The sequence below is a fragment of the Cucurbitaria berberidis genome, assembly GCF_010015615.1.
Source record: "Cucurbitaria berberidis CBS 394.84 unplaced genomic scaffold K460scaffold_2, whole genome shotgun sequence".
NCBI lineage: Eukaryota > Fungi > Ascomycota > Dothideomycetes > Pleosporales > Cucurbitariaceae > Cucurbitaria > Cucurbitaria berberidis.
Genome location: NW_024468936.1, coordinates 4,161,051 through 4,185,417, shown reverse-complemented (window position 1 = coordinate 4,185,417; position 24,367 = coordinate 4,161,051). Strand labels below are relative to the sequence as shown.

The 24,367-nt window shown below is 52.1% G+C and overlaps 6 protein-coding genes across 6 annotated transcripts; 3 read left to right on the top strand and 3 right to left on the bottom strand.

The window, feature by feature from the left end:
* Window positions 1–13,679: 13,679 nt before the first annotated feature.
* K460DRAFT_275733 (uncharacterized protein) lies at window positions 13,680–15,440 on the top strand (the record flags this gene model as incomplete). Its single annotated transcript, XM_040928064.1, has 2 exons — window positions 13,680–14,757; window positions 14,809–15,440. 2 exons carry the CDS (start codon window positions 13,680–13,682, stop codon window positions 15,438–15,440), a joined length of 1,710 nt encoding a protein of 569 aa, XP_040791036.1.
* Window positions 15,441–16,266: 826 nt separating this feature from the next.
* Window positions 16,267–17,556, top strand: K460DRAFT_276298 (NAD(P)-binding protein; the record flags this gene model as incomplete). Its single annotated transcript, XM_040928104.1, has 3 exons — window positions 16,267–16,303; window positions 16,387–16,743; window positions 16,820–17,556. The coding sequence occupies 3 exons, from the start codon at window positions 16,267–16,269 to the stop codon at window positions 17,554–17,556; spliced, it is 1,131 nt and encodes a 376-aa protein (XP_040791035.1).
* A 115-nt stretch (window positions 17,557–17,671) lies between these two features.
* K460DRAFT_75210 (uncharacterized protein) lies at window positions 17,672–19,016 on the bottom strand. Its single transcript, XM_040938657.1, has one exon. It carries the CDS (start codon window positions 18,871–18,873, stop codon window positions 17,791–17,793), a length of 1,083 nt encoding a protein of 360 aa, XP_040791034.1. The 5' UTR covers window positions 18,874–19,016; the 3' UTR covers window positions 17,672–17,790.
* Window positions 19,017–19,300: 284 nt separating this feature from the next.
* Window positions 19,301–20,585, bottom strand: K460DRAFT_384587 (diphthine synthase). The gene is made up of 3 exons (XM_040935502.1): window positions 20,385–20,585; window positions 20,202–20,326; window positions 19,301–20,151 (listed from the first exon to the last, which is right to left on the bottom strand). Exons 1-3 carry the CDS (start codon window positions 20,517–20,519, stop codon window positions 19,551–19,553), a joined length of 861 nt encoding a protein of 286 aa, XP_040791033.1. The 5' UTR covers window positions 20,520–20,585; the 3' UTR covers window positions 19,301–19,550.
* A 150-nt stretch (window positions 20,586–20,735) lies between these two features.
* K460DRAFT_415023 (TFIID-18kDa-domain-containing protein) lies at window positions 20,736–22,643 on the top strand (the record flags this gene model as incomplete). The annotated part of the gene is made up of 3 exons (XM_040937714.1): window positions 20,736–20,875; window positions 20,948–22,409; window positions 22,459–22,643. The coding sequence occupies exons 2-3, from the start codon at window positions 21,044–21,046 to the stop codon at window positions 22,641–22,643; spliced, it is 1,551 nt and encodes a 516-aa protein (XP_040791032.1). The 5' UTR covers window positions 20,736–20,875; window positions 20,948–21,043.
* A 299-nt stretch (window positions 22,644–22,942) lies between these two features.
* On the bottom strand, window positions 22,943–23,850 carry K460DRAFT_353445 (60S ribosomal protein L19; the record flags this gene model as incomplete). The annotated part of the gene is made up of 4 exons (XM_040931716.1): window positions 22,943–23,089; window positions 23,155–23,305; window positions 23,408–23,677; window positions 23,813–23,850. The coding sequence occupies 4 exons, from the start codon at window positions 23,848–23,850 to the stop codon at window positions 22,943–22,945; spliced, it is 606 nt and encodes a 201-aa protein (XP_040791031.1).
* Between the last annotated feature and the right edge of the window lie 517 nt (window positions 23,851–24,367).

Genomic DNA, 24,367 nt, shown 5'->3' with positions numbered 1-24,367 from the left:
TTGACGAGCCAGTGCCGGGGCCCACCGCAGAGCTACCTGTCGAAAAGGAGCTTCCGCTTGAGATTGATCAGCTAGCAGAGCCTGTTACCCTCGAAGTACCGCTTGAAAATACTACTCTCGATGATCAGCTCGTGCCGGAGACACCGCAGCTGGAGACACCGCAGCCTGAGAAGCCAACTGAGATCGAAGAGGCGACACCTACTTCCAAGAAGAGCAAGAAGAAGAAAGGCAAGAAGGGGACATCAATCTCTGAGCCTCAGACTCCAACTACTGAAGCCGAGCCAATTACCCCTGATGCAGTCGTTCAAGAGCATATCGAGCCTGTTTCTGCTCTTCCAGAGGATCCTACTACTCAAGACGCTTCTTCCGAAGCTGTTCCTCTAGCGATATCAGAGCCAAACGAAGTCCAGACAATGGAACGGGTTACAACAGTTCCCGTAGAGTCTGTCCTGTTGCCTGAAGACACATCGCTGGAAACTGCTAGTCGATCTACTATTGTAGAGCCAGTTCCCGATCAGCTTGAGGAGCAAATTTCGACTACAACGCTATCCAAGAAGGACAAAAAGAAGGCCAAGAAAGCTACGAAGAAGGGTCTCACCGGGAGCGAGACGCCCGACGTTCCATCTACACCTATTGAGGAGGTCACGAAGACGCTTGAACAGCCAGCTAGCGAGTCGCAAGCTGTACCTGACGCTGAAAATGCTCCTACGCAAGAGCCCGTTCTTGATAATCAAATTGTACCTGAGCCTACTTCGCCAAAGACCACCCCGATCGACGCCATCGAGCCGGAAGTCGTGCTACCTACCGCATCCTTGGACGCCAACACAGCTTTGTCGACTACCATCGATTTGGAGACTGTGCCCATCGCTACCGACCTGCCAGCCCCCATCTCGCAAATTGAGAGCCCACCCGTTGCTCTAGAGCAGAAACAGGAAATCGATACGGAAGTCACCACAGCTAAGAAGAGCAAAAAGAAGGGAAAGAAAGGTAAAGGCGTTTCCACCGCTGAGAGCGAGCCATCTACCCCGCTAGAGACACCAACGCTAGAGCTCAAAGACGCCCCTCTAGATGATCCGTCCCTCTCCATTGCTCAACCATCCGAGGAACCGAAAGATCGGTCCGCCGATGTTCTGCCTGAGGAACAAACACTCCCTACTCCCACCGCCACCGAAGAACCGGCTACGATAGAGCCGGCTGGGACAGATGATGGGGCTTCCTTGTCCAAGAAGGACAAGAAGAAAGCTAAAAAGAACAAGCAGGTTTCCATTACTGAGGAGCCCACTTCCATTCCAGCTACACCCGTCGAAGAGAAGGAAGAGGTCCCACTTCTCGAGCAGCAGCCACTCTCATCACCTCCGGTCATTGCAGAGCCGGTAGCGGAAACCCATCCTACTGAAGCTCCTGCCTCTGTTATCGAACCTGTTGCTTCAGTCAGTGAGCCTGTCGCTACTGCCATCGAGCCTATCGCTCCTGTTGTTGACCCTGTCGCTGAGGGAGCTACACAGCGCGAGACACAGGAAGATGACACAGCGCCCTTGTCCAAGAAGGATAAGAAGAAAGCTAAGAAGGGCAAGCGTGTTTCCCTTGTCGAGGATGAAGCTTCTGTCCCAACCACACCGATTGAAGAAAAGGAGAACGTGTTAGTGGACGAGTCGGGAAACCTAGCACCCCCGGTTATTGGACAGCCGGTTGCTGAAGCCTTGCCGATTGAGGAATCTACTTCTGCTACACCCGTGACTGAAGAAGTGGCGAGGGATATTGGTCAAGAGGACTCCGCACCGGTGTCAAAGAAGGACAAGAAGAAGGCGAAGAAGTCTAAGCGTGGTTCTATCGCGGAGAGCGAGCCTTCCACTCCGGTCGAAACGCCGGTCGAAGAGAAGAAGGAAAGCCCACTCGACACAACGGAACCCCCCACTATTCCAGAGGAGCAACTTGAAATCGCACCTGTTGAGGAACAACTTTCAACGATTACAGCCACAGAGGAGCAGTCATCCGAAGCTCTACCTGCTGAGCAACTCACTTCCAGTCAACCAATTGTCGATGAGCCGGCGAAAGAGAACACCCAAGAGCAAGAAGTTGTGCCCATGTCGAAGGCAGATAAGAAGAAAGCGAAAAAAGCGTCCAAACGCGGTTCTGTCATAGAGGCTGAGGCCTCGACCCCGTCCACTCCTATCGAAGAAGCGAACAAGCAGCTTGTAGAAGAGAAAATCGTCGCCCCAATCGCTGACGAGCAAATTGATGCCCCTACCGCCCCTATGGAGTTGAACGAGGAAATCGTCGCGGCTCCTCTGGATGAGGCAGTAGCTTCCGCACCCGCGGCATCCGAGCAATCTCCACAGGATGACAATCAGCCGGAGACTCCTACTACAGCATCTAAGAAAGACAAGAAAAAAGCAAAGAAAGCTGCTAAGCGTGGTTCCGTCGCAGAGCCTGAGTCCTCTGAGCCCATCACTCCTGTTGATCAGCCAATCGAGGAAGCGAAAGACATCCCCATTGAAGACGCACAGATAGCCACGCCACTGGGTCTCGACAAGGAAGTTGTTGTAGCTCCTCTTGGTGAGCAGCCCGCGCTCAATCTCACCAGTACCATAGAACAGTTGGATAGCCCAGTACCAGAGGAGGATACTCCGGTGTCTAAGAAAGACAAGAAAAAGGCAAAGAAGGCCAAGAGAGCTTCAGGCACCGCTACGCCAGCTACCGAAGACGTTCCTGAGTTTGTGGTAGAAGAAGTGCCGCCTCCATCTGTTGCTGCTGAGCCTACCGATGAGCCTCCACCGCCACTTGCTGATGTGCAGGTTATCCAAGACGCCGTTGAAAGTGGAGGCCTACAGCAGCCAATCACGCTTATCGAAGAAACGCCAAAAGAGTCCAAGTCTTACGATCCGGCTACGTCTTTGGCTCCCGCAGCAGAAGCACCGCAGCCGTTGTTGGAGAAGCCCGCTAACGACGAGACGATTGATACTGCCATCTCAACTGCCAACGACAAGAAAGATGAGCAAGCTGAACCGGAGGAAGGGGCTACGCTGTCAAAGGCACAGAAGAAGAAGCTGAAGAAGGCCAAGCGAGTATCTGTTGCCGATGGTGAACCATCTCAGCCCGCCACTCCAGCGGAGGAGCTTCCCAAGGAGCTCATTCTACAAGAGCAAGTTCCCACGCCTCAACCGATCGACCACCCGACAAGCGAAACGAAGCCGGACGAAGAGCCATTATCCGCTTCCCAGGCAATCGACGAGTCGCAGAAAGAACAGCAGCCAGTCGTTAACGACAACGCGGGGTCGTCAACACCGAAGAAGGACAAAAAGAAAGCTAAAAAACAATCCAAGACGAGCGTGCCTTTTTTAGCGCATGAGACGCCTGAGGAAGCCAATGTTTCCGATACTCAGCCGTCTCCGTTGCAATCTATACCTTCGGACACACCTCTTCCATTCTCGGGGATACCGACCTCCTATCCCCTTCCCATTAGCGCTAATGATTTTAATGTTTTTCCTAGTACAAATGTGCAAACTGATAGCACAAAAGAGCCTGCGGATGCTGCGCAGGCGAGAGGATTGGATGTGGAGCAAGAGAAAGAGTTGGATGTGGAGCAGCCAACTTTGGGGAGCGAACTGCAAGAGCCTACAGCAGATGTGGTGAGCAGTTCATCGAAGAAGGGGAAGAAACAAGGATCGATTGTCGAGGAGCCAATACCTGAGGCTTCTACTACCGCCATCGAAGCAGAGGCGTCCACTACAGATCCCAGTGTCGTTATGCAGCTGGACTCAGTTGTTGAACCAGAGTCTTCTCCTTCGCAAGATGTACCTCAAGAGCGACCTGTCGAAGCATCTGAAGTTCAACCGTCAGAAATTCAATCTGTTGAGGAAAGTAAGACGATCATCGACGAGCCTGCGACGGCGATCACAAAAACAGAAGAGGTGGGCGAAGATGGGGGAGACAGGTCTTCGTCGTCTAAGAAAAAGAAAAAAGGAAAGAAGGACAAACGCGTGTCTACGTTTGAGGAACCGGTGCTAGAGACCACTATTACGGAACCTATCCGTGACATCAGCAGTAGCGTCGAGCTTGCGGAAGACGCCCCAGCTATCCAAACGGAAGAGCCCACGCCGGTCCCGATCGAGACCGAGACGCCTACAGAAGTCATCACACAGTCAGAGGACGCTACAATCAACGCAGAAGTCGTCGAAGCCCGAAACGAAGAAGCAGTCACTGGGCCTGTTACGGCAGACATCCAGCGTGCAAACGATGTTGCTGAACTACCCGTTGTTACTCATACGGAGCTTCAACAACCAGAAGAACCTACTAAGGATGATGTGAGCTCATTGCTTTCCAAGAAAGACAAGAAGAAGGGCAAGAAGAGCAAGAAACAATCTGGTACCGCCACCCCCATCGAAGCTGTTCCTGAACCTCAAGCCTCCCAAGCTGAGGAGCCAGCACCATCTCAAATCGAAGAAGTGCAGCCTGCACCGATAATAGAACGCGAGGCACCTCCTCAAGTCGCAGAAGTCTTGCCTGAGCCGCCTCAGGTTGACCAGCCCGCCGAAACAACTCCCGTCGAGCTCGAGCATCTTACTGAGGAGCAGAGTTTCACACCTTCAAGCAAAGACAAAAAGAAGGGTAAGAAGGCGAAGAGACAATCTGGAACTGCAACGCCTACTGATGAGATCGTTCCCGGCGTACAAGAGAAGGAACTCGAACATGAAGTACCTGCTGAATATGTTCCAAGTACTATTGAAACCGTTCCTGAGCCTGAGCGAGTCGAGCAGGATACAATTCCGTCGCAGCAGGTAGATGATCAGCCCTCTACTGTTCTCGACAAAGATATTGAGCTTTCGCAATCTGAAAACATTCAGCCACCTGCCGCGGACTACCCCTTGGATATCTCGAAACAGGAAGTAGTTCAACCTGCGTCCGAAGCACGCACCGAGCCTGCACAAATCATCGACGACGACTGGGGTAATCTTACGCCCAAGAAGGACAAAAAGAAGGCCAAGAAAGGAAAGAAGTCGGGTACCGCCATACCAGTCGTCGAAGTCATCCCAGAAGTTCAGGTGCAGCAAGATGAGCCAGGTACTGTGGCCGAGTCAGAGGCGAGGGTGGAGCCTGAGAAGACGATTAGCTCCGAGCCTATCTTGGATACTCCACCCTTAGAAGTCGTCGAAACCGAACCTCTTCCAACACAAGCAGCTGAGCCTGAAGCTGAGATCCCGCTTGAGGCAGAGGTCCTGCTTGTGGAGGATATTCCAGCTTCTACTACCAAAAAAGAAAAGAAGAAAGCGAAGAAAGCCAAGGCAAAGCCCTCGGGTCCAGCTACACCAATTACTGAAGACGTCCCGGAAACTCAAGCTGACACCGCTCAAGACGTTCCCATTGAACCCATTGACAAGCAGATTACTATAGAGGATGTCCCGGTGTCCATACCCCGCGAGGAGCCTTTGGTAGAAGTCAAGTCCGAAGACGTCAAGGTCGACTCGACTTTCGCACCTACGGCTGCACAGGAAACTGCAACTGCTGAGTTGACCTCTCCTTCTACTCCCAAGAAGAAAAGCAAGAAGAAGGCGAAGCAATCTGGTACTGCAACGCCGCTCACCGAGGACATCCCAGATCTACAGGCCGAGGTTACCCATGAACCCGTGGCAGCGGAGTTGGAGAAGGAAATTGTTTTCGACAACGTACCACTCGAAACCCCCCAAGATGTCCATCTTGTCGAAGAGAAGCGTGAAGTCGAGCAGAAAGATACGACTATCCCACCTGTCGCGGACTCCGAGCCGTCAATTGACGAATTGGCTTCGCCGTCAGTTTCGAAAAAGAAGAGCAAAAAGAAGGGGAAGAAGTCTGGCACTGCCACGCCAATCATTGATGACTCGCCTGTCGCTGCAACCGATGTTCTTTCTACTCCCTCTGAAGATGTCATATCATCCACAGCTGCTGTCCCAGACCCGGTTGAGTCCACTGCCAATCCGCAGCCAACACTTAAGGAGGTTTCACTTGCAACTGCACCTGCAATGGAAGCCGAGCCTACAGACAACGACTGGGCGCTTCCATCGCCTAAGAAGGAGGAGGAGAAGGGCAAAGGCAAGGAATCGGGACCACAGACTCTTACAGCTGAAGCTGTCGACCCTATCATTTTAGAAGCTCCTGCAGTCTTTGACAGTGCGCTTCAGACACCCGTCACCGCGCCAGAACCGAGTGTAGAAGACCTGAAGGCCACAGCGATGAAAGAGACGGTGCTATTGGAAGAGATCAAAGAACAGGCCGACGTCGAGAAGCCTGTTCTCGGCCGCAAGCTTAGCAAGAAGGAGAAGAAGAAGGCCGAGAAACAGGCGTCTGCAATTCCTATCGACGAGGCACCAATTGCCAAGAGTAAGCCAGTGATCGAACAAGATACCGTGGAAGAAGTGCCTGCAGCTCCATTTACGGAATCTACACACGTCGACGATATTCAGCAAATCACCCAAGATGACCAGCCGCCACTGCAAGAGCCTCCAATTGAGTCGGAGACGTCGCGCGACAGCATGCAGCAATCGCCTCCAAAGGTTGAAGACGTAGCCACCGCACCAATCGACAAGCAAAACCTCGAAGCTACCCCAGAAGATGAGCCAATATCTACCTCGAAGAAGGGCAAGAAAGCGAAGAAAGACAAAAAGGCCAAGAAACAATCTGTGTCATTGGATGTGACCGATACCGCCCAGATCCAACCCACCGACGTCTTCGCTCAACCTCAAAATGCCAATGAACCACACTCTGAGCCAATCATCGCCGAGCCAGCCCCGCTTCCTGATCTGGTAACTCAAACCAGCGAGACCCATGGCGTAGAGCAGTCTTCATATTCGAAGAACGATGATGCTGAGGAGCATCTGACAGAGCCTACACGGACAGACGATCGACTCCCTACGCTCGCCAGCGACGCTCGAGACTTTGCTGAACCACCACGCGACCCAGATATTGTAGTTGAAGGGCCAGAAGCAGCTATTCTACCCGAGAGCGTGCCCACGGTCGATGTTCAAGTACGAGCGCCTGAAGATGACGATACTTCCGTGCCACTCAACCGCAAGGCTTCGAAGAAGAGCAAGAAGGGAAAGAAGGCCAAAGACAACCTGCCTGAGTCGGCTAATCAGAGTGAGCAACTTGAGAATTCGATCCTCAATGCATCCGCAGAGCGAGACCTGCCTATAGAGCCCCCTTCGGTTGCCATGCCTGTCGACGAGACGATCATCGAACCTGTCACTCAGCCCGTGGAGATTGAGCAAGCACCCGAGCCATCAGCCCTTGAACCCGCTACCAAAACCATCGTCGAACCACAGGCGCCTCAGGATGTCGCAATGGAGGGAGCAGAAGATGAAGGGGCTTTCGCATCGTCAAAGAAGTCAAAGAAAGACAAGAAGAAAGGCAAGAAAAGCAAGTCGATTTCTGAGGATGCAACTCCTGTGGAAGTCCTCACGGAACCAACTCTTACTGATGAGAAGAGCATCGGCATCGATGAGCCTTCAGCCCCTCTGGAAGACCATTCAAGCGCTAGTCATCCTGTTGTTCAGCATGAACCCGTTGTTGCGTTGTCAACAGATGAGCAGCAAGCGCCTCGGACCCTAGATGTACCTGTTACTGAAGCAGTCACGCAAGACACAGTTCCCGTTTCAGCACCAATTGAAGACAACGAACAGAAGCCAACCGAAGCAGGTGATTTGGAGGTCCCGCTATCTCAATCTGCGTCCAAAAAGGGCAAAAAGAAGAAAGGCAAGAAAGGACAGAAAATCATTGATGACATTGACAGCGAGCCATCCACACCTGCAACGCCGATCAGTGAGACTCCACTTGAGATACTACAGGAGGAGCCTCTCCAGCAGCTGGAAGTCTTACCGACGATCGACGAGGTCAAGATTGAAGCTGAACCACCTACATCAATCCTCCCGGAAAGCATACAAGAAGCCAAGCAACCGGAAGAACCCTTACCTCTTCCGTCCTATCTTCCATCACAGGAAGTCACTCGCGATATCGTCGACCAGCCTTTTGAGCCAACTGCAACATCTAAGGAGGTTGAGAAGGAGACCCACGCGGGTTATTCCCCACCTAGCGAGCTCTCGCCATCAATCAAAGCGTTACAAGATGAGGTCGTCGATCTGAAGCTGCGATCTGAATCACTCGACGATGCCTTCGCAGCTCAAGAAAAGCTTGATGAACCAACTACTGTAGAGCCCACGTCAATGTTTGACGTCGTTTCCAAACTTAGCAAGAAAGACAAGAAGAAGGCGAAGAAGGGTAAGAATAGTACGTTCGACTCCGAACCGACGACTCCTGCAGCCGAACCTGAGGTTGCGGTTGAGACGAAGGAAGTAGTCGAAACACCTCTCCTGGAAGAGGATTCTGCCCCAATCGACGCCTCTTCACAAAAGCTGAGTAAGAAAGAGAACAAACAGGCGAAACAGACTGCGTTCAGCTTTGAGGAGCCTTCCGAGACACCAACCGAACTGAGCACGCCGGTCAAGGAGCTTCAAGAACCAGTTATTGAGCAGACGATGGAACACGCTCCCCTTGCTCCCGGACCGTCAACAAGTGAGCAAAGTCCTGGCTTTGCGGCACGGGATACTGCAAATACGGATGTCGAGCCAATTATCTTCACTGAATCAGCTGCGGTCGACGCTCCAGCCGCCCTTGTAACAGAGACTCATGAGCCGCCAGTACTGTCAAAGAAGCTTAGCAAGAAGGGTAAGAAGAAAGCCAAGCAAGGTGCTCTAGTGGAGGACGATCCGATATCTCAGCCTGATATCGTTCTACCTACGGCCTCCAACGAAGTCCCTGATCTCTCTGAGCCTGTGGTCGAACAGACCCCCCCGGAAGCCGCTCCTATCATTGACGAGACCCCGGAAGCCGCTCCTGTCATTGAAGAGACCCTGCCTAGCAATATCCCAGAAGCGCAAGACACGATTCTCGACGAGCGCCCTACATTATCACGCAAGGCAAGTAAAAAGGACAAGAAGAAGCAGGCCAAGGGCGCTGCACTCGCTCAAAACGAATTACTTCCGGAATCCATTGAACCAGTACCAACGTCTACGTTCGAAGAACACACTCGAGATGATACATTGCTACCGGTCACTGAGCAAGAAGATGTGCTTTCCGAAGAGCCGCCTACTTTATCACGCAAGCTTAGCAAGAAAGACAAGAAGAAAGCTAAGCAGACTGATCTGGTATCGGACGAGTATAACGAGCCAGTCACTGATCCCACGCCTACGCTCGATACTCAAGAGACTATCAAGGACGACATAGTCCCCACAATTCCGGATGTCGCCATGATCGATTCATCACCTCCTTCATACGTAGACGAAGCAATTATCGAACCAGTCGCACCAAACAAAGAAAAGGCTACCAATATGGTCCGAGGCTTGTCTACAGAAGAGCTCAAGCAACAGCATATCTCTACTCCTGATCATCGAGACGCCAACATTCCAGCTCCCACTGCTTTCGCTACTGATCTCAACACGAGGACGGAAGAAGCGGAGCCTAACTCTACTGCAGCACCGCGATCAACTATCGATTCAAAGTCTACCACCATCGATCCTGGATTGCTGATCACGGAAGCGGAGCGGTCTTCGGCAATGGACACACAAAGCAGCATCACGGAAGAGCACAGTATACCTACCGCCGACGATGTGCAAACACCCGACGTACCTGCTTTGACGCGTAAACAGAGTAAGAAAGACAAGAAGAGCAAGAAGGGAGTGGCTTCCAATTGGACTGAGCCCGAGAAGACTGAAGATGTGGAGACAATGGAGGACGTTCAACTCGTCGAAACCCCTGTTGAGTTTGATGCACTTGTGGAAGTATCGACAACAACCCCGGATACATCCGGCGAAACCATGCGAACTGATCCCCTTGCCGTAGTCCTGGAAGACATTGACCGTAACGAATCTTTCGACGCTAAGCCTCAGACAATCGAGACACCATCAAGGGCCATTAGTGAACCTCTATCGACCGATATGCCTACCAACGAAGCTGAAGCCGAGTTGGGGTCGAGCTCCAAGAAAGGCAAGAAGCAGAAGCGCAAGTCAAAGGCCACTACTGCACCACAGGAAGAGCCGATCAACATGATTGAGCCAAGTATCCCGGAGCCGTTGGTGGTCGATCAACCTGAAGCTACGACACAGGATGAATGGGCGATGCCTTCGAAGCAGAGCAAAAAAGAGAAACGCACGTCCAAAGGTCTAGCTACTGGAATTGACGAATCAATCCTGGATGAATCTACCTCTACACCACAAGATGTAGTCTCAACCCAACCTGATCCCATACCAAGCCAGAAGGTAGTCGAGGACATTCCGGTGGCAGCAACAGAGCCTGAGCTTGAAGTCGAGGTTCCTTCCAAAAAATCCAAAAAGGAGAAGAGCAAGTCGAAAAAGGTCGCTACCCCTCTCAAAGAGGAAAATCCTATCCCGACCGAGCCACAAGCCACGATTGATGAGGTTACTGAAAGAGTGCAAGAACAACCCAATATTGTGACTCTAGGTACTGATGACGGTGTCGCACACAAATCCAGCAAATCCAGCGACACTCCTCGTTCTACCGCCCTTCCAATAACCACCGAGACTCCTGAAACACCTCTACCGCCAACGCTGTCAAAGAAGAGCTCCAAGAAACACAAACTAGCGGCCCTATTTGAGCGTGGTGCTTCTGAGGAGGGCCATGCAGCTGAGCGGGGCCTGCGCAAGGAAGGAACCGGAAGCGTCAAAAACCTCGCCGAGCAGTACGAGCATCAATCCCGATCAGTAACACCTATTCTGCCCCCAACAGCCGAGAAGCGAACTGTAGCACGTGTCCAATCTGACGACCAACATCACTCAAGATCTCCCGAGCAGGACTTTGGCTTTGCAGCGACAGTTGCGGCTAGTTTGAAAGAGTCAGGCTTCGACCCTAGCTACGCTATCAACGACCCCTCGTTTCATCGTTCTTCCTCTGCACAGGGTGTTCGTGACATTGCCCCCGAGGAAGAGATAGCCGCTGCAAGGAAGAAAGCAAGTACTTCAAGGCTTGGTAGCCTCAGCCGCTCTTCCTCATTCTCGGGTTCACCCAAGTTACAACCTACCAAGAACGTCGAATCTGAGGTCCTACCACCTATTGAGGTTGCCATAGCAGCAACAGACGTCGCATCTTTCGACCCACTAGATGTCCTCAATGACCCGACTTTCTCGAGACGGAAGACACCTCCTGGTGTACTTGAGGAGGCTGATCCCGAGGAACTTTATTCGGCTTCCAAGACGAAGAAGACAAAGGGGAAGAAGAAGCGTACATCTCTTCCAGAGACGTCAGTTGAAACCAAAGTTAACGCACCCACTTCAACCATCCTCCAGGACGACCCAACAGTCTACACGGGTAAAGATCTAGAATCCGAGGCAGAAGTCCCTCATGAGGTTAAGACTACCGCCATCATACCTGCTGAAGCACGTACTGCGCCAGTAGAGGGCCCGCAAGCCACGCCTATAGAAGAGGCGGATGATCCATGGTCCGCTACGACATTGAAGAGAGGTAAAAAGTCAAAGAAGGACAAGAAACAAGCTTTGCTTGCGCAGGAGAGTGTTGAGTACACGGCTTCTGAGACTCCGGCGATCGAGGCTCTCACAGAGTTGCCTCTTGCTGTTGAGACTCCGGCCTCCTCCACAATCCGCGAAGTTGAGCTCGAGACGTCCTTGCCTCCAGCTTCTCTACCAACGGACACCTTGGATCCGCTAGAAAGCCAAACAAAAACTAAAACAAAAAGGCAGGTAGCGGAGACGACTGACGATATCTGGGACAACCCATCAAAGAAGAAGGGTAAGAAAACAACGAAGGACAAGGCTGTGAAGGTGGGCAAGAGCGATAAGGCGGTGATTGAAGAGGATGCTTTGAATCAACCTGCAACATTCAACCAAGGGCCGAGGTCGATAACTGGTAACGAAGGCAACGAATACCCCTTTCCGCAAGTGGCAGTGCCGGAACAGGCTTCACAACAACCAATCGAAGAGACAGGAAGAGATCGCAAAGAGAAAGAGATGGAAACGGACAAATGGACCTCACCGGTTCAAGAGAAAGTCAAGAAGAGTAGGAAGGGAAAAGAAAAGCTCGAGGTCGGGTTCGACTCAAATGAACAACAAGCGGGACTAGCCAACGAAAGCCGCGAAAGGGAGCTGCTACCGCAGGATCAATCAAGAGTCGTAGTCGAAGACCAGCCGCATAAACGACGAACGCACCCAGTATCCTTTGCCGAGGAGCAACCTGACGGGAAGCGTTTGCACATTGTAGAGACTCCTTCAGATCTTCCAGTCATGGCGCAAGAAACGGCATCGCTACCACAAATTCCAAGTGCAACAGAACGCTCAGCACTCGATGTTCCAATGGCGAACGCGCCCGAAGCATCATCCACAGCCATCGAACCGACGTGGTCCTTTGGTGGGGTCCGGGATAGCGGAGTGCACGTGTCAGACTCTCCGGTCCAAGCTCCCACCCAGCAATTCCCAGAGAGCACACGCGACAGTGGCTACCACGACACGGGTGTCAGCCCCGTAGTTCAACAGGATCAATTCAAGCTTGCAGAGACATCAACACGGGAAAAGAAGCGACGATCGAAGGATCCGAAGACACCACTCAAGGAGTCTGCGCGGTCGCTTGAAGAGTATCAAGATGTGGAAAGTAGCCCGTCGCTTCCAGAATACGCAACCTTCACTGGTGCATCAACTCCCTCCGGGACAGATTATGCGACCAAAGAACGAACGTCGTACCTGTTCGACTCTTCACCTTCAACGCGCGCATACGGTACATCACCAGCGGTTGCGACAACAACGCCCGCCCCCAAGACAGTGCAGACTCCATCGAAGGACAGCAGTGATCTCTCAAGACAAGTCAAGCAGTCGCAACATGACCAAATTTCGGTTACGAAGGAGGTCAAGCAGAAGGAGCCACATCAGTCCCTTTTTGGCGACCCGAGTGAGAAGAAATCTGGGAAGACTGCCCTGCTCTCAACGCCAACCTCAGGGCAGCAGGCCCGCACGCCCAGCAATCAACAGCTTGATACTATCAAGGAGTCTAGTCCGGACGACTCTCCACTACTCAAAAAGGGACGACCGATCACCGACGTAGGAGCGCCAGATCGAGGGGTCAAGTCAGCTCGTCAGACTGAAAGCCCGAGGCCATTCTCCGATCGTTTGAAGTCGCCTCCGCCAGTCACACCAACGCCCTCAGGCCGCAAGGCTTTGCCTGCCGCACTTGATATATCTGGTGGCAGGAAGACGCCATCGAGGGACCCATGGCATCAAGTTCACGAGAGCGTCGACCGGACTATGACACTCAGTCCTGCGCGTCGAATGCCACGCGCTTCTCCCAGCACAGATCCGATCAAGCAACACATGGCGGAACAGCGGTCTCCTAGTGTCCGTAGCGAGCGCTCCATGAGCAACATTGCCAAACTCCGGACTCCAGACCAAGAGCGGTCTTTGAGTTCAGCCAGCAATCGATCTTCGCAATCTCTGCGACGGATAGACCGCAGCGCATCAGGTGACCTGAGGGCAGCGTCGAGGCTTGGCGAGGACAGTGCGCCAGACGCTAAGAACGCGCAACCTGGGCTCTCAGGCATTGGGCTCGCGGCCGGAGCGACAGCAGCCATCGCGGCCATCGCAGCCGCGTCAAAATACGATCCAGTCCGAGGCGAAGGCAAGGGTCGCCGGGCCAGCATGGCCGCCGAAACTTATGTAAGTCCTCTCGAGGTGGATGCGACGATTGCTCCGTGGAATGCTGACCGTGATTTGCAGGAAGCATGGGGCGAGGCACAAGGCTCGCCAATGTCACCAACGCGCCCACCCAGCGTGCGCAAACGTCAAAGCATGCAGATCATGGACTTGCAATCGCAACTGGACCAGCTTGCTGCGCAAAACACGTCGCTCGAAGATGCAAGGACTAAGGCTGAGGCGACCCTGCAGGCTGCACAGCACCAGCGCCAAGTCGACGAGCAGCTAGTAGCCGAGGCGGTAGAAGCACGTGATCGTGAGATCCACCAGAGAGACATCGACATTGCGCAGCTCAAGGACACGCTCCAGAGACTGCAAGAAGAGATTGCGAGGCTAACCGTGCTCAACAACACACTCACCGAGGCTAACCGCAACCTCACCAATGATGCCAACGAACGATATGCCCAGCTTCAGTCAGAAGGCCAACTTGTCCATCAACAATGGCAATCATCGCAAAGGGAGTTGGAAGAGCTTCGCACAAAACACACCCAGATGACGAGAGGCGTCGAGGATGTGGTTCGAGACGAGATTGGTGCTGCTCTCGACGACCGTAATGCCGAAATCAGCCGTTTGAACACAGAGCTAGCCAGCGCGCGGGAGCAGGTCAAGACCTTACAGAAGCAGATCCTGGCGTCCAAGAAACCCGGCGAAAGCTTTCTCACCATTCGTGATGAGGACTACTTCGACAGCGCATGCCAACAACTCTGTCAGCATGTCCAGCAATGGGTGCTACGCTTCTCCAAGTTTTCGGACACCAGACCTTGTCGTCTATCGTCTGAGGTCTCTGCTGATACAAGGCTCGATACTGCAACGCGCCAGAAGATTGACACTCGCTTAGACAACGCCGTTCTTGATGGCTCCGATGTCGATTCGCTTCTAGCAGATCGTGTGAAGCGGCGAGACGTATTCATGTCGGTCGTCATGACGATGATCTGGGAGTATGTCTTTACAAGATACCTCTTCGGTATGGACAGAGAACAGCGACAGAAGCTCAAGTCGCTAGAGAAGACCTTGTCAGAAGTTGGTAAGTACAAGGAATCCTCAGGTATTCCAACCAAAGCTAACCCATCACTAGGTCCAACTCGCGCCGTGGCTCAATGGCGAGCGATTACACTTACACTTTTATCGAAGCGGGAGCCCTTCATGCAACAGCGCGCCCAAGATACTGAAGCTGTTGTCCATGAAATCTACAGCACTCTCTCCACGCTTCTTTCGCCGCCATCCCACCTACAACGACAAATCCAGGAGTCCTTGCGCAACGTAATGCGCTTAGCTGTTGAACTATCAATCGAAATGCGCACACAGCGCGCAGAATACATCATGCTCCCACCGCTACAACCAGAGTATGACACCAACGGCGACCTAGTCGCGAAAGTAACATTCAACGCCTCCCTGATGAACGAGCGGTCTGGGGAGACCACATCCAATGACGAACTGGAAGCACGTGCAGCAATAGTCAAGATCGTACTGTTCCCACTAGTCGTCAAGAAGGGCGACGATTTTGGCGAAGGCGAGGACGAGATAGTAGTCTGCCCTGCGCAGGTCCTGATTGCAAAACCACAGAAGAAGAAGGTGGTACGCGTAATGAGTGGAGCAATGTCCATCGATCGCCCGAGCTCAAGAGCGAGCCGTATGAGCCGCATGACGAGTGTTGCGCCTGAGAGCTCGGTCATGGATCTAAGTGGTGCTGGGAGCAATGTGATATAGCGGCATTTGGAAAAGGAGTTAACTTATTCTCATTTCGGTTTTTGTATTAGCATGGGTGGATTCTGCATATGGCGTTAAGGATGGCATACCTGACGAATTTCCTTGCGTATTGGACTGGATGGAGTTTTGTTTATTGGGGATCGCTTGTAGCATGCATATTTGCAGTTGTATATTTAATTGTGAGAAGAACTCACCCGTTTAAGCGTTTAAATGTTTGCGCATCGCTATATATCAACTTGTGCTTCTTGAAATGTCGCTAAGCTGCGGTCGGTCTTTCTACCAGTCCATTATGCTCCAGTGTAGCCCAGCAAACGTCGGAACATCTGATGCCTTTCTGTTCGGTGAGATCATTCAAACTAACAAGTATAACGCCGCCGCTTCGTCCCTAGTTCCAATGTGGGATTAGTATAGCGAAGGATAATAGTCTCTTTGCGGGAAGGATTAGCTTCCGCTCTCGGCCGGCCCCTGAGTAGCATTCTATGAGGTATCCACCTCATGGGACCGGGCAGTCGCACGTCCAAGGTACTAGGTCACATACATCCCGGCCGCCCAACTCCAGTCCGAGAAAACATGATCATTTCAGAATTCACAACCATCGCCAAAAGATGTATGGTCCTGCTACTATTCCCTTGCGAGTTGCTCAAATAGTTCCTCGGTTATTGCTGGGCGGGATGGCGGTGACCCCGCATCCTGGGGTATCGCATCGCACGTCCAGCAAGTTAGACCTGGATTAGGGGGATTGGCGCGCACGGTGCTGTTGGGTGCGCAGATTCTCCGTATATTAATTCTACTGCCCCCTAAGACATCTGGCTTCAAAGACGTCGTGATGCCTATCCGAAGCGAATGGACCCTTGCGCGTGAAGGTAACCTTGAGCTCCCGTGGCTATAATAGCCAGGGGATACACACCGTATGATGGAGTAAAAATATAGCTAACGTAGAGGATAGGCGTGACTGGCGATACTATCGCCCGCTTGCTCAAACTTACCGTGCTCAACCCAGTCATCACGCTCCCTCTCCTACTCGCCGCAAAATACACGACGAGCGGTAACATTCTCTCCGAACAGCATGGCACGGCATTCAAGTGCCTGAAGAAGCTGCTGGGACTTGGATTGCTCAGTAGTATCAACTCCTGGCTGAACGACGCGGTCACAAACAATTGGACAAATGATGTGTACGTATGGAGTCGCGAGGTGGTTGTTGTGACGGGGGGCAGTGATGGTATTGGCAAGATTGTGGTGAGGTTGTTGGCCGAGAAGGGGATTAAGGTTGCCGTGTTGGACGTGCAGGAATTGACTTACGAAGGTATGTCTGACCGTGTCTTGGATTCAAAGAATCGAGAAAAAAAACTTGATGAAAATTAGCTACTGACATACTATAGCACCGCCGTCGGTCCACTTCTTCAAATGCGATCTTTCTTCGCCTTCCTCCATCGCAAGCGCCGCATCTTCTATCCGCTCGTCCCTTGGAAATCCCACTGTGCTAATCAACAACGCCGGCGTCGCGCGCGGAAAAACCATACTCGACACCACCGAAAAGGACATCAACCTCACGTTCAAGGTCAACACCTTTGCTCACTACTACCTCGCGCAGGAATTCTTGCCTTCCATGGTAGAGAAAAACCACGGCATGGTAGTCACGGTGGCTTCTCTAGCGGGATACATCACAGCCTCCTCACTAGTCGACTACGCTGCATCCAAATCCGCAGCAGTATCTTTCCATGAAGGCCTCGCCGCGGAGCTCATCACGCACTATAAAGCGCCCAAAGTGCGCACTGTGCTCATGTGCCAGGGCTACACGCGCACCGCGCTATTCGAAGGCTTCGGCGGCAGGGCTCTGTTCCCGGAGACGGTTGCCGAGGAAATCGTCAAGGCGGTTCTGAGCGGGAAGTCGAAGCATTTGACGTTGCCTGAGGCGGCGTGGGCTTTTGCGCCGAGGGTTAGAGGATTCCCGCTTTGGATGCAGTATGGGATGAGGAAGAGGATGGATCATTTGATGAGAGTGTGGAAAGGGAGACAGGTTGTGCAGCCGAGTGAGGTCGAGGGGGAGGGGGACAGTTTGGCGGAGGACAAGAAGGTTAGCGATAGCACTGTCTTGGTCGATGGTGATTCGCATTGAACGATTGGTTGATTGTTTGATCTTATCATTTTCTAGATTTGCCTGGCTAGATCAAGATCAGGTCGACTTCTTGGTCTTATCCGCAATAACAACGGGTACTAGGTTTCGTGGGAGGAGAGTTGGGCAACTTGTCTTGAAGGCATTGTGGAGACGGTGAACCAAATTGTGATCGTGCTACGGCAATTAGCCCTCATCAATTCCCCTTCTCCCGTGCTTTCTTCTTCTCTCTCGCTGTCAATGGAAATCCTTGCTGCTTTCCAACTCTTCGTCAGCAGGCCAGTTCACTCTCTTCCTGCGTTTTCCGGCGTCTTCAACTACGCCAATCGTTTGCTCTACTTGCACCGCATCTGCTGTCACCTGGACTTCTTTATCAGATCCTGCCGTGGTGCCATTTCTCTTTGCGACTCTGCCACTTGACCTCTTTTTCACCCCCTTCTCCACCTGCTCCCCTTTCTCCTTCAGCCCGCTCATCTGCCTATTCCCCAACCATTTCATAAGCCACATATCCAAATCTTCCTCTTCATATGCACTTTCTTCTTTTAGAGCCGGACGTCTGAAGTAATGGTCAAGAAGTCTTTCCTGTCCTTTAAGTAAGTGATCAAAGAAGGATACCCATGACTCTCTCTGTTTTACTTCAGCAATCAACTTCTCTTCATTAAGAAGCTCGGCGCGGAGTTTGTTCTTGGTCAGGGGAGAGAAATCGATGAGTAGCATAGCCGGACAGGCGAGGAGATTCGGAACAGTAAGTCGTTCAATAGGCGCTTGGGATGCAAAAGCAGTGCAGAAGTCGGCTGGGTATGCTAGACAGAGTGTTGGGATAACGAAGTAAGGGCCTTGTTGCTTCTTTGGTGTCGCTTCGGTAGTAATGTCTCGTTCAGCCACTGATTGCCCTCGCGTTTGTGGCTGAGAGACCTGTTGCTCAAGTTCTTTCTCCTTCGCCGCGAGCTCATCGAAGAGTGAATCTCTCCCTCTTTCTTTGACAACTGTTTTCAACGTGCTCGCCCATGTAAAAGCCTTTTCGTCCAGGTAATCCAGAAACATTACGATAGTTCGTTGCCTTTTGTAGCCAAAGCATAGATGGAGAAGCATGAGTTGGTAGTCCTCTCCCAAATGATGGGTTGCAGCTTCGAATAGATTTCGATAGTGCAACATCAGATCTACTCTTTCGCCCAGGGCAGTGTGATCGCAGAGGAAACTCTCAAACTGAAGTTTCGCCTCGCGATATACCAACTCTAGCTCGGGGTCTGCGAGCGCCTCGCTAAGCCGCGGGATATTATCAGAATCAGATAATTCGGTTGTAGATGTCGTCTCCTCCATGGTTGTTGTGCGCGTCTGCTTGCGTTGGATGATAAGGTGTGTAGCTTCAATGCGCAAAACGTTCGATGATCTTGTTACCTGCTGCTTCCCGCGATGACGAGCGTATAGTGCAGCGACTTGATGCAAGATGAAAAAAAATCAAAAAATCCAGTGTTAAAGAGTGAAAAGGGCTTAGGAGCTAGAAGTCCATGCTCTTCATACGCCCATTAATGTATAGAATCGTTTGTCAATCAAGCAACCAAGGGTCGCAAACTCAGTCCCATCATTCTATTTGGAGATTGTCGTTATGTTTCGAAGAATGGGCAAATTGTCCCTGTGCGCCGCGGTCGGACATGCATTATTTGCGAACGTAATGCAGGTTGTTGACCCAAAACGAGCAAGAAGAAGAGGAATAAGCTTGCGAAGATATGCCTTTTGTAGGAAGTATGGGGGTGTGATGCATGTATTGTAAGGTTCGATCTAAACTAACAGCTGAGTGAATGATATAGATAACCCAGCACGGACCATCCGTGCTTGGCATTCATGTGACACTTTGGATGGAGAGAATTATTTGCCTCTAATTTGTTGCGGCGCGGGGCCGTAAACGCAACGACGCTAGCTAGCCGTACTAAACAGCTGCTTGAGCATTCAGGTGCCCAACAATCAGCTTGAGTCGCATTCAGAAAGCGCTTCTGCACTCATGCCTTCCCTTCATAGTCTCTCTTCCACACCGCCCTGAAACTCTCCTTATCCACGGCAAACTCTTCGAGGAAATCCCGCTCAAGATCGTGCGTCCTGCTTCCCAACAGCACCAGACTATGCAGCGGCTTCCCTAGGTCAGCATCACATAGCTGTGCTAATGTGCCTGCAACAATCCCTTGATCCTCGGCGCCCACCCTTGCGACACCCACCGCGAGACTGTCCCTTGTATACACGCCCTCCTGCTTGACATCTGCTTCGATCTCGAGCATCTGCTGCGCACACTGCGCGACTGTCATATACCGCGGTGGCTCATAGATCTTGCGTCCTCTCGCCATATTCTCTAAGCTCTGCTCCTTGACCTTGATATCGAGCAGGACGAGCGTGTGCAAGCCGATGGATACGTTCTCTTTGATACGGTCGTAGAAGGAGGCAGGCTTCCAGTTGTCAAGGAAGAAGACCATGGACACAGTTTGCCCGAAGTTGTAGAGTTGTAGACCGGTTGTGCCGATTGAGGTCAGGATGCTGGCGTTGGGGATAGAGCGCGTAGGGATGGAAAGCTCGCGGGCGCGGAGGACGAGGTCGGTGTGTGTTGTCGCTCTATTGTACCATTAGAGACATGATAAAGGACGTGGAGGGAGGGCACATACCCAAATGGGTCTCCTACGACCAGGAATGCGACATCAACTTTGTTGGCATCTTTGAGTATGTCGTCGCTGGCTGATTCGACCATTTCACGGTCGGCTATGATGACTTCGCGGCCATAGAAGGCTTCCTACTATGGTGACAATTAGTATCGCGATTATACATTGCGAATTCATATTGCGACTCACAAGTACATCCTTCTCCACGAGCAAAACCGCCGTGTATGCTTCGAGATATACGCGCTCGGCCTTCTTCACAATCTCCAAGCCTTTGACCGTAATGTCCTTCTCATCCGCTAGACCAAGTCCCACGAGGTACAGCATGTTTGCTGTGAAATTGTGCGTGAGCAGTGAAGATGTGGTTGTATTGGTGCGGGGGACTTGGGGAAATTCACAAAATAATTGGTGGGGCGGACTCTTTGGTAGGGCGGGTCTGAAGAGCCAAGGAAGTAGCAGGCGTCTCGAACGCGCGCTAGTGAGCGCGCCAGTCAGGCTATTGTTCACGCCCATCGCGAACATCAACGCCTTTTCTTCTCTATTCCCCCCAGCACGAAAACAACTGTACGAATAGGACCACGACGCCATAGAGGAACTACAGGGGGTGTTGTTGTACGAAGACGAAGTAGAGCATCATGGCGGACAAAGACAAGATGGCGAAGTACCGGACGGAGATCCAGCAGGTGAGTAGCTGTCACGTTTCCTTCACATCGGTTTCTTCTAAATCTCATTCTTTCAATTAACGCATTCAAAAGAGAAGGATATGAAGATCTTTTAATGTGGATGGTTTTCCTCTGCGTCTACGATGGTCCGATCATTGCATCCGTTTCCTCTTCGGCGACGACCTGCATATGCAAGTCTTTAAGATTCGACCTGTCGCTTTCAGCAGGTTCACTTTCATTATGGTTTGGACATCCATGTCTTGTTCGAAACTCTCAGCGTACACCAGCTGTTGGCTCAATACCTTCATTCCCAGCATAGTCCCCTCTTTTACATATATCAGCAATCTCGTGGCTGTACTCTCCTTCACCTTCACCTTATCATCTGTTTACCTGAGTATTGTCAACATCCGAGCTTCTCCCCAAAAGCTTTTGCACAAGTTGCCCATTGCTCATTCTGTCCTACCAACCTATTTCCTCAATCACACACCCGGCATCTTTTCAAATCTACCTTCATACTGCTCGGCCATAATGGTATTTTCAAAACCGTTGTCGCCACCTCGGTCTCGCTCCTCATCGCCGGAGCAACTGTTACCATTTGACATTGGACTTGACCTTACAATCCCGCAGATGATGTTCGTGTCCGGCGAGACTGGCGAACCCTCCCCCGAAACCACGACTCTCATAGAATCCATCGTGCAAGACCAGGTGCAACACATGCTCCGCGAATGCACTGCCCTCGCCACCCGTCGTGGTAGCAAATCAATTTCCACAGACGATCTGTTCATGCTCATTCGACACGATCGTGCAAAGATCTCGCGCTTACGGCATTTCCTGCAGTGGAAAGACGTCCGCCGCTCCGTAAAAGACAGCGACGACAAGGGAGGAGACGCCGGCGCTGATGTAGGTGCTGGTGACGCCGACATTGCTGCCGGAGTAGTAGGAGCAGGATCAGGCCCCTCAGGCGGACCCGACGCTGGCAAGAAAGCCAAACGCGCCAAAGTCGACCTAGTCTGGGACGTGCACTCGTTCTTCTCCGAGTTCCCTCCCTTGATGGATGATGTCGAGGACGAAGAGGAAGAAGAAATGAACTACGCAACTCTAAAACGCCTGAAAAACGCAGACGAACGTACAAAGAACATGACGCGTGAGGAATACGTCCACTGGTCTGATTGCCGCCAAGCCTCATTCACCTACCGTAAAGGCAAGCGGTTTAAGGAATGGGCTGGCTTCGGCCTCATCACTGACTCCAAGCCCTCTGACGACATCATCGATATCCTCGGCTTCCTAACCTTTGAAATCGTGCAGACACTCACGGAAGAGGCGTTGAAAGTCAAGGATGCAGAGGATCTGTACAAAAAAAATCACGGCGGAGAGCAGAATCGTTTGAAGAGGAAGCGGGAGAGGGGCCTGTTTGATCCGCCCGAGGAGGCGAGGGAGCCGGTGCAGCCGAGTCATGTGCAGGAGGGGTATAGGAGGCTGCAGAGGGGTGGGAATAAGAGTAGGGCCATGTTGAACTTCACGAGGAATGTGCATCGGGCGGCGCTGAAATTGGTGAGTTGGATAAATCATCGAGATACAAGAGAGTGAGTGCTGACCTCAAGTAGATTTGAAAGCCGCCATCATGATTGGAATCCGTGGTCGTAAGGAGTTGGGATATGGCGTTTACGGTTTTTCGATACCCATGGACGGCTGGCATCATGGGCTACGGCGTATTTGTCAAGCGGCGACCTGTGTACATGAAGATTCATCAATGAGGGAGCTCAATTGTAGTATGCAGCTTGTGCAGTAGCGTCAATTCATGTTCATCATCACGTAGTGCACTTCATTACCAGAAGTAGAAACAGACCAGTTGCAAGATAGACTACTCGTTTCTACCATACCGATGCGTCTATATCCCTGTTTCAGTGGACATTCACAGCATCGAACTGTTCATAGAGGGCAGCCGTCGGTCGAGTATGCATGAGAGAAGAGTCTTTCACAGACGTACATGAAACATGACCGCATAATGTGCCCAGATAGAAAGGAGATTGACGCCCTCCTTTAACCTTGAAAAGATCCACGCCAGACGTTTGTCATGCCATCCATTCCCTACTCCTCGTCGCCGAGCTGTGCAACACGCTTCTGCTCCACACGCTCCTGCCTCCTCTCCCTCGCCGCCTTGGTCTTCGCACGCTTGGCGTCCATCTCCTCCTTGATGACCCTCTCGCGAGCCTTCTCGGCCTTGGCCTTGTGGATCTGCGATGCATGTTAGTTACAAACTACGAGCTAGGTTTCATATAATGATGTCATGGCCAACGTACGTGTTCAACGAGAGCACGCTTGTGCTTGAAGGTGTTACCCTTGGAGAGATGGTAGAGCTCGTGGTAGAGGTGCTTGTCGATCTTTCCTGCGGCACGGTACTTGACGAGGAGACGGCGGAGGACTCGGAGGCGGCGCATCCAAAGGATTTGGCTATGGAATCAATTAGCGAACGTTCTCAGAACATCAACCAACCACATTCCGTTATGGCTTCTTCTCCATCGCTATTGTGGGGATGGTGTCGTGATTGCGTACCTAGGCATACGAGCATCGGCAGTACCCTTCCTCTTACCGAAACCACGGTGTCTGCCAATTCGTCGGGCGGCAGTCAGGGCTCGGGCACGGGCACGCGAGTGCATGGTGACGGGCTTGCGGATGATGAGGCCATCCTGGACGAGCTTGCGGATGGTCTGGCGGGAGTTGGCGTTGGCGATTTCGCTGACCTCGTTGGGGTCAAGCCAAATCTTGCGCTTTCCGCAGCCGACCACGGAGGCCGCGAGGCGCTTCTGTGTACGGAGATTGACCCTGCGAGACGGTAGTTGTCAGTATTTTTGATCAAACGTGAGGTTGTGGGCGTCGGGATAAGATATCGGACAAGGAGGGGCTCGCCACGTCTCGAGTCGCTTTCGAGCACGACCGCAAGTCGGGGAGGTTGCTGACGATGCGGGATTGCTCTTCGACGAGGGGCTGGAGTGCATGCAACCGGTATGTCTTACATTTTCGATGTTGTTGTCGTCCGTGGTCGTGGGTGGTTGTCGTGACTTACCGTTGACGAGTGTTGAAAATCAGAAGGTGCAGGTGCGATCGTAAGCGATGGCCAAGCCGTTAGTCCTGATTAGGGCTAGTGCGAGCAACCCCAGTTCTTCCGCAACACCATCGCGCCCGTGACATCTGAATTTCGATACAATCTTTGGGATTCATCGGTATACGCATTTACGCAGCCTATGTCGCATTGTATCGTGGACTGTTTTTGTTCGTCTTTTAGTGCCACCTGGACACTTGATTGAACCCACGCTGCAACTCTGCACGTCAATGAGCTGCAGCAAAAAGAACCGCACTGTACTGCTGCATTTCATAGCATCGCTGGTAAAACAATTCATCATCTTGTGACCGGCAGCACTATCTTGCTGCGATGTGATGTCTCAGTGTGAGTCATTCGAGATCATCGCAGGCTAAACCCCTCGTCTCGAGAGGCACCGCGGGCTAATGTGTGGC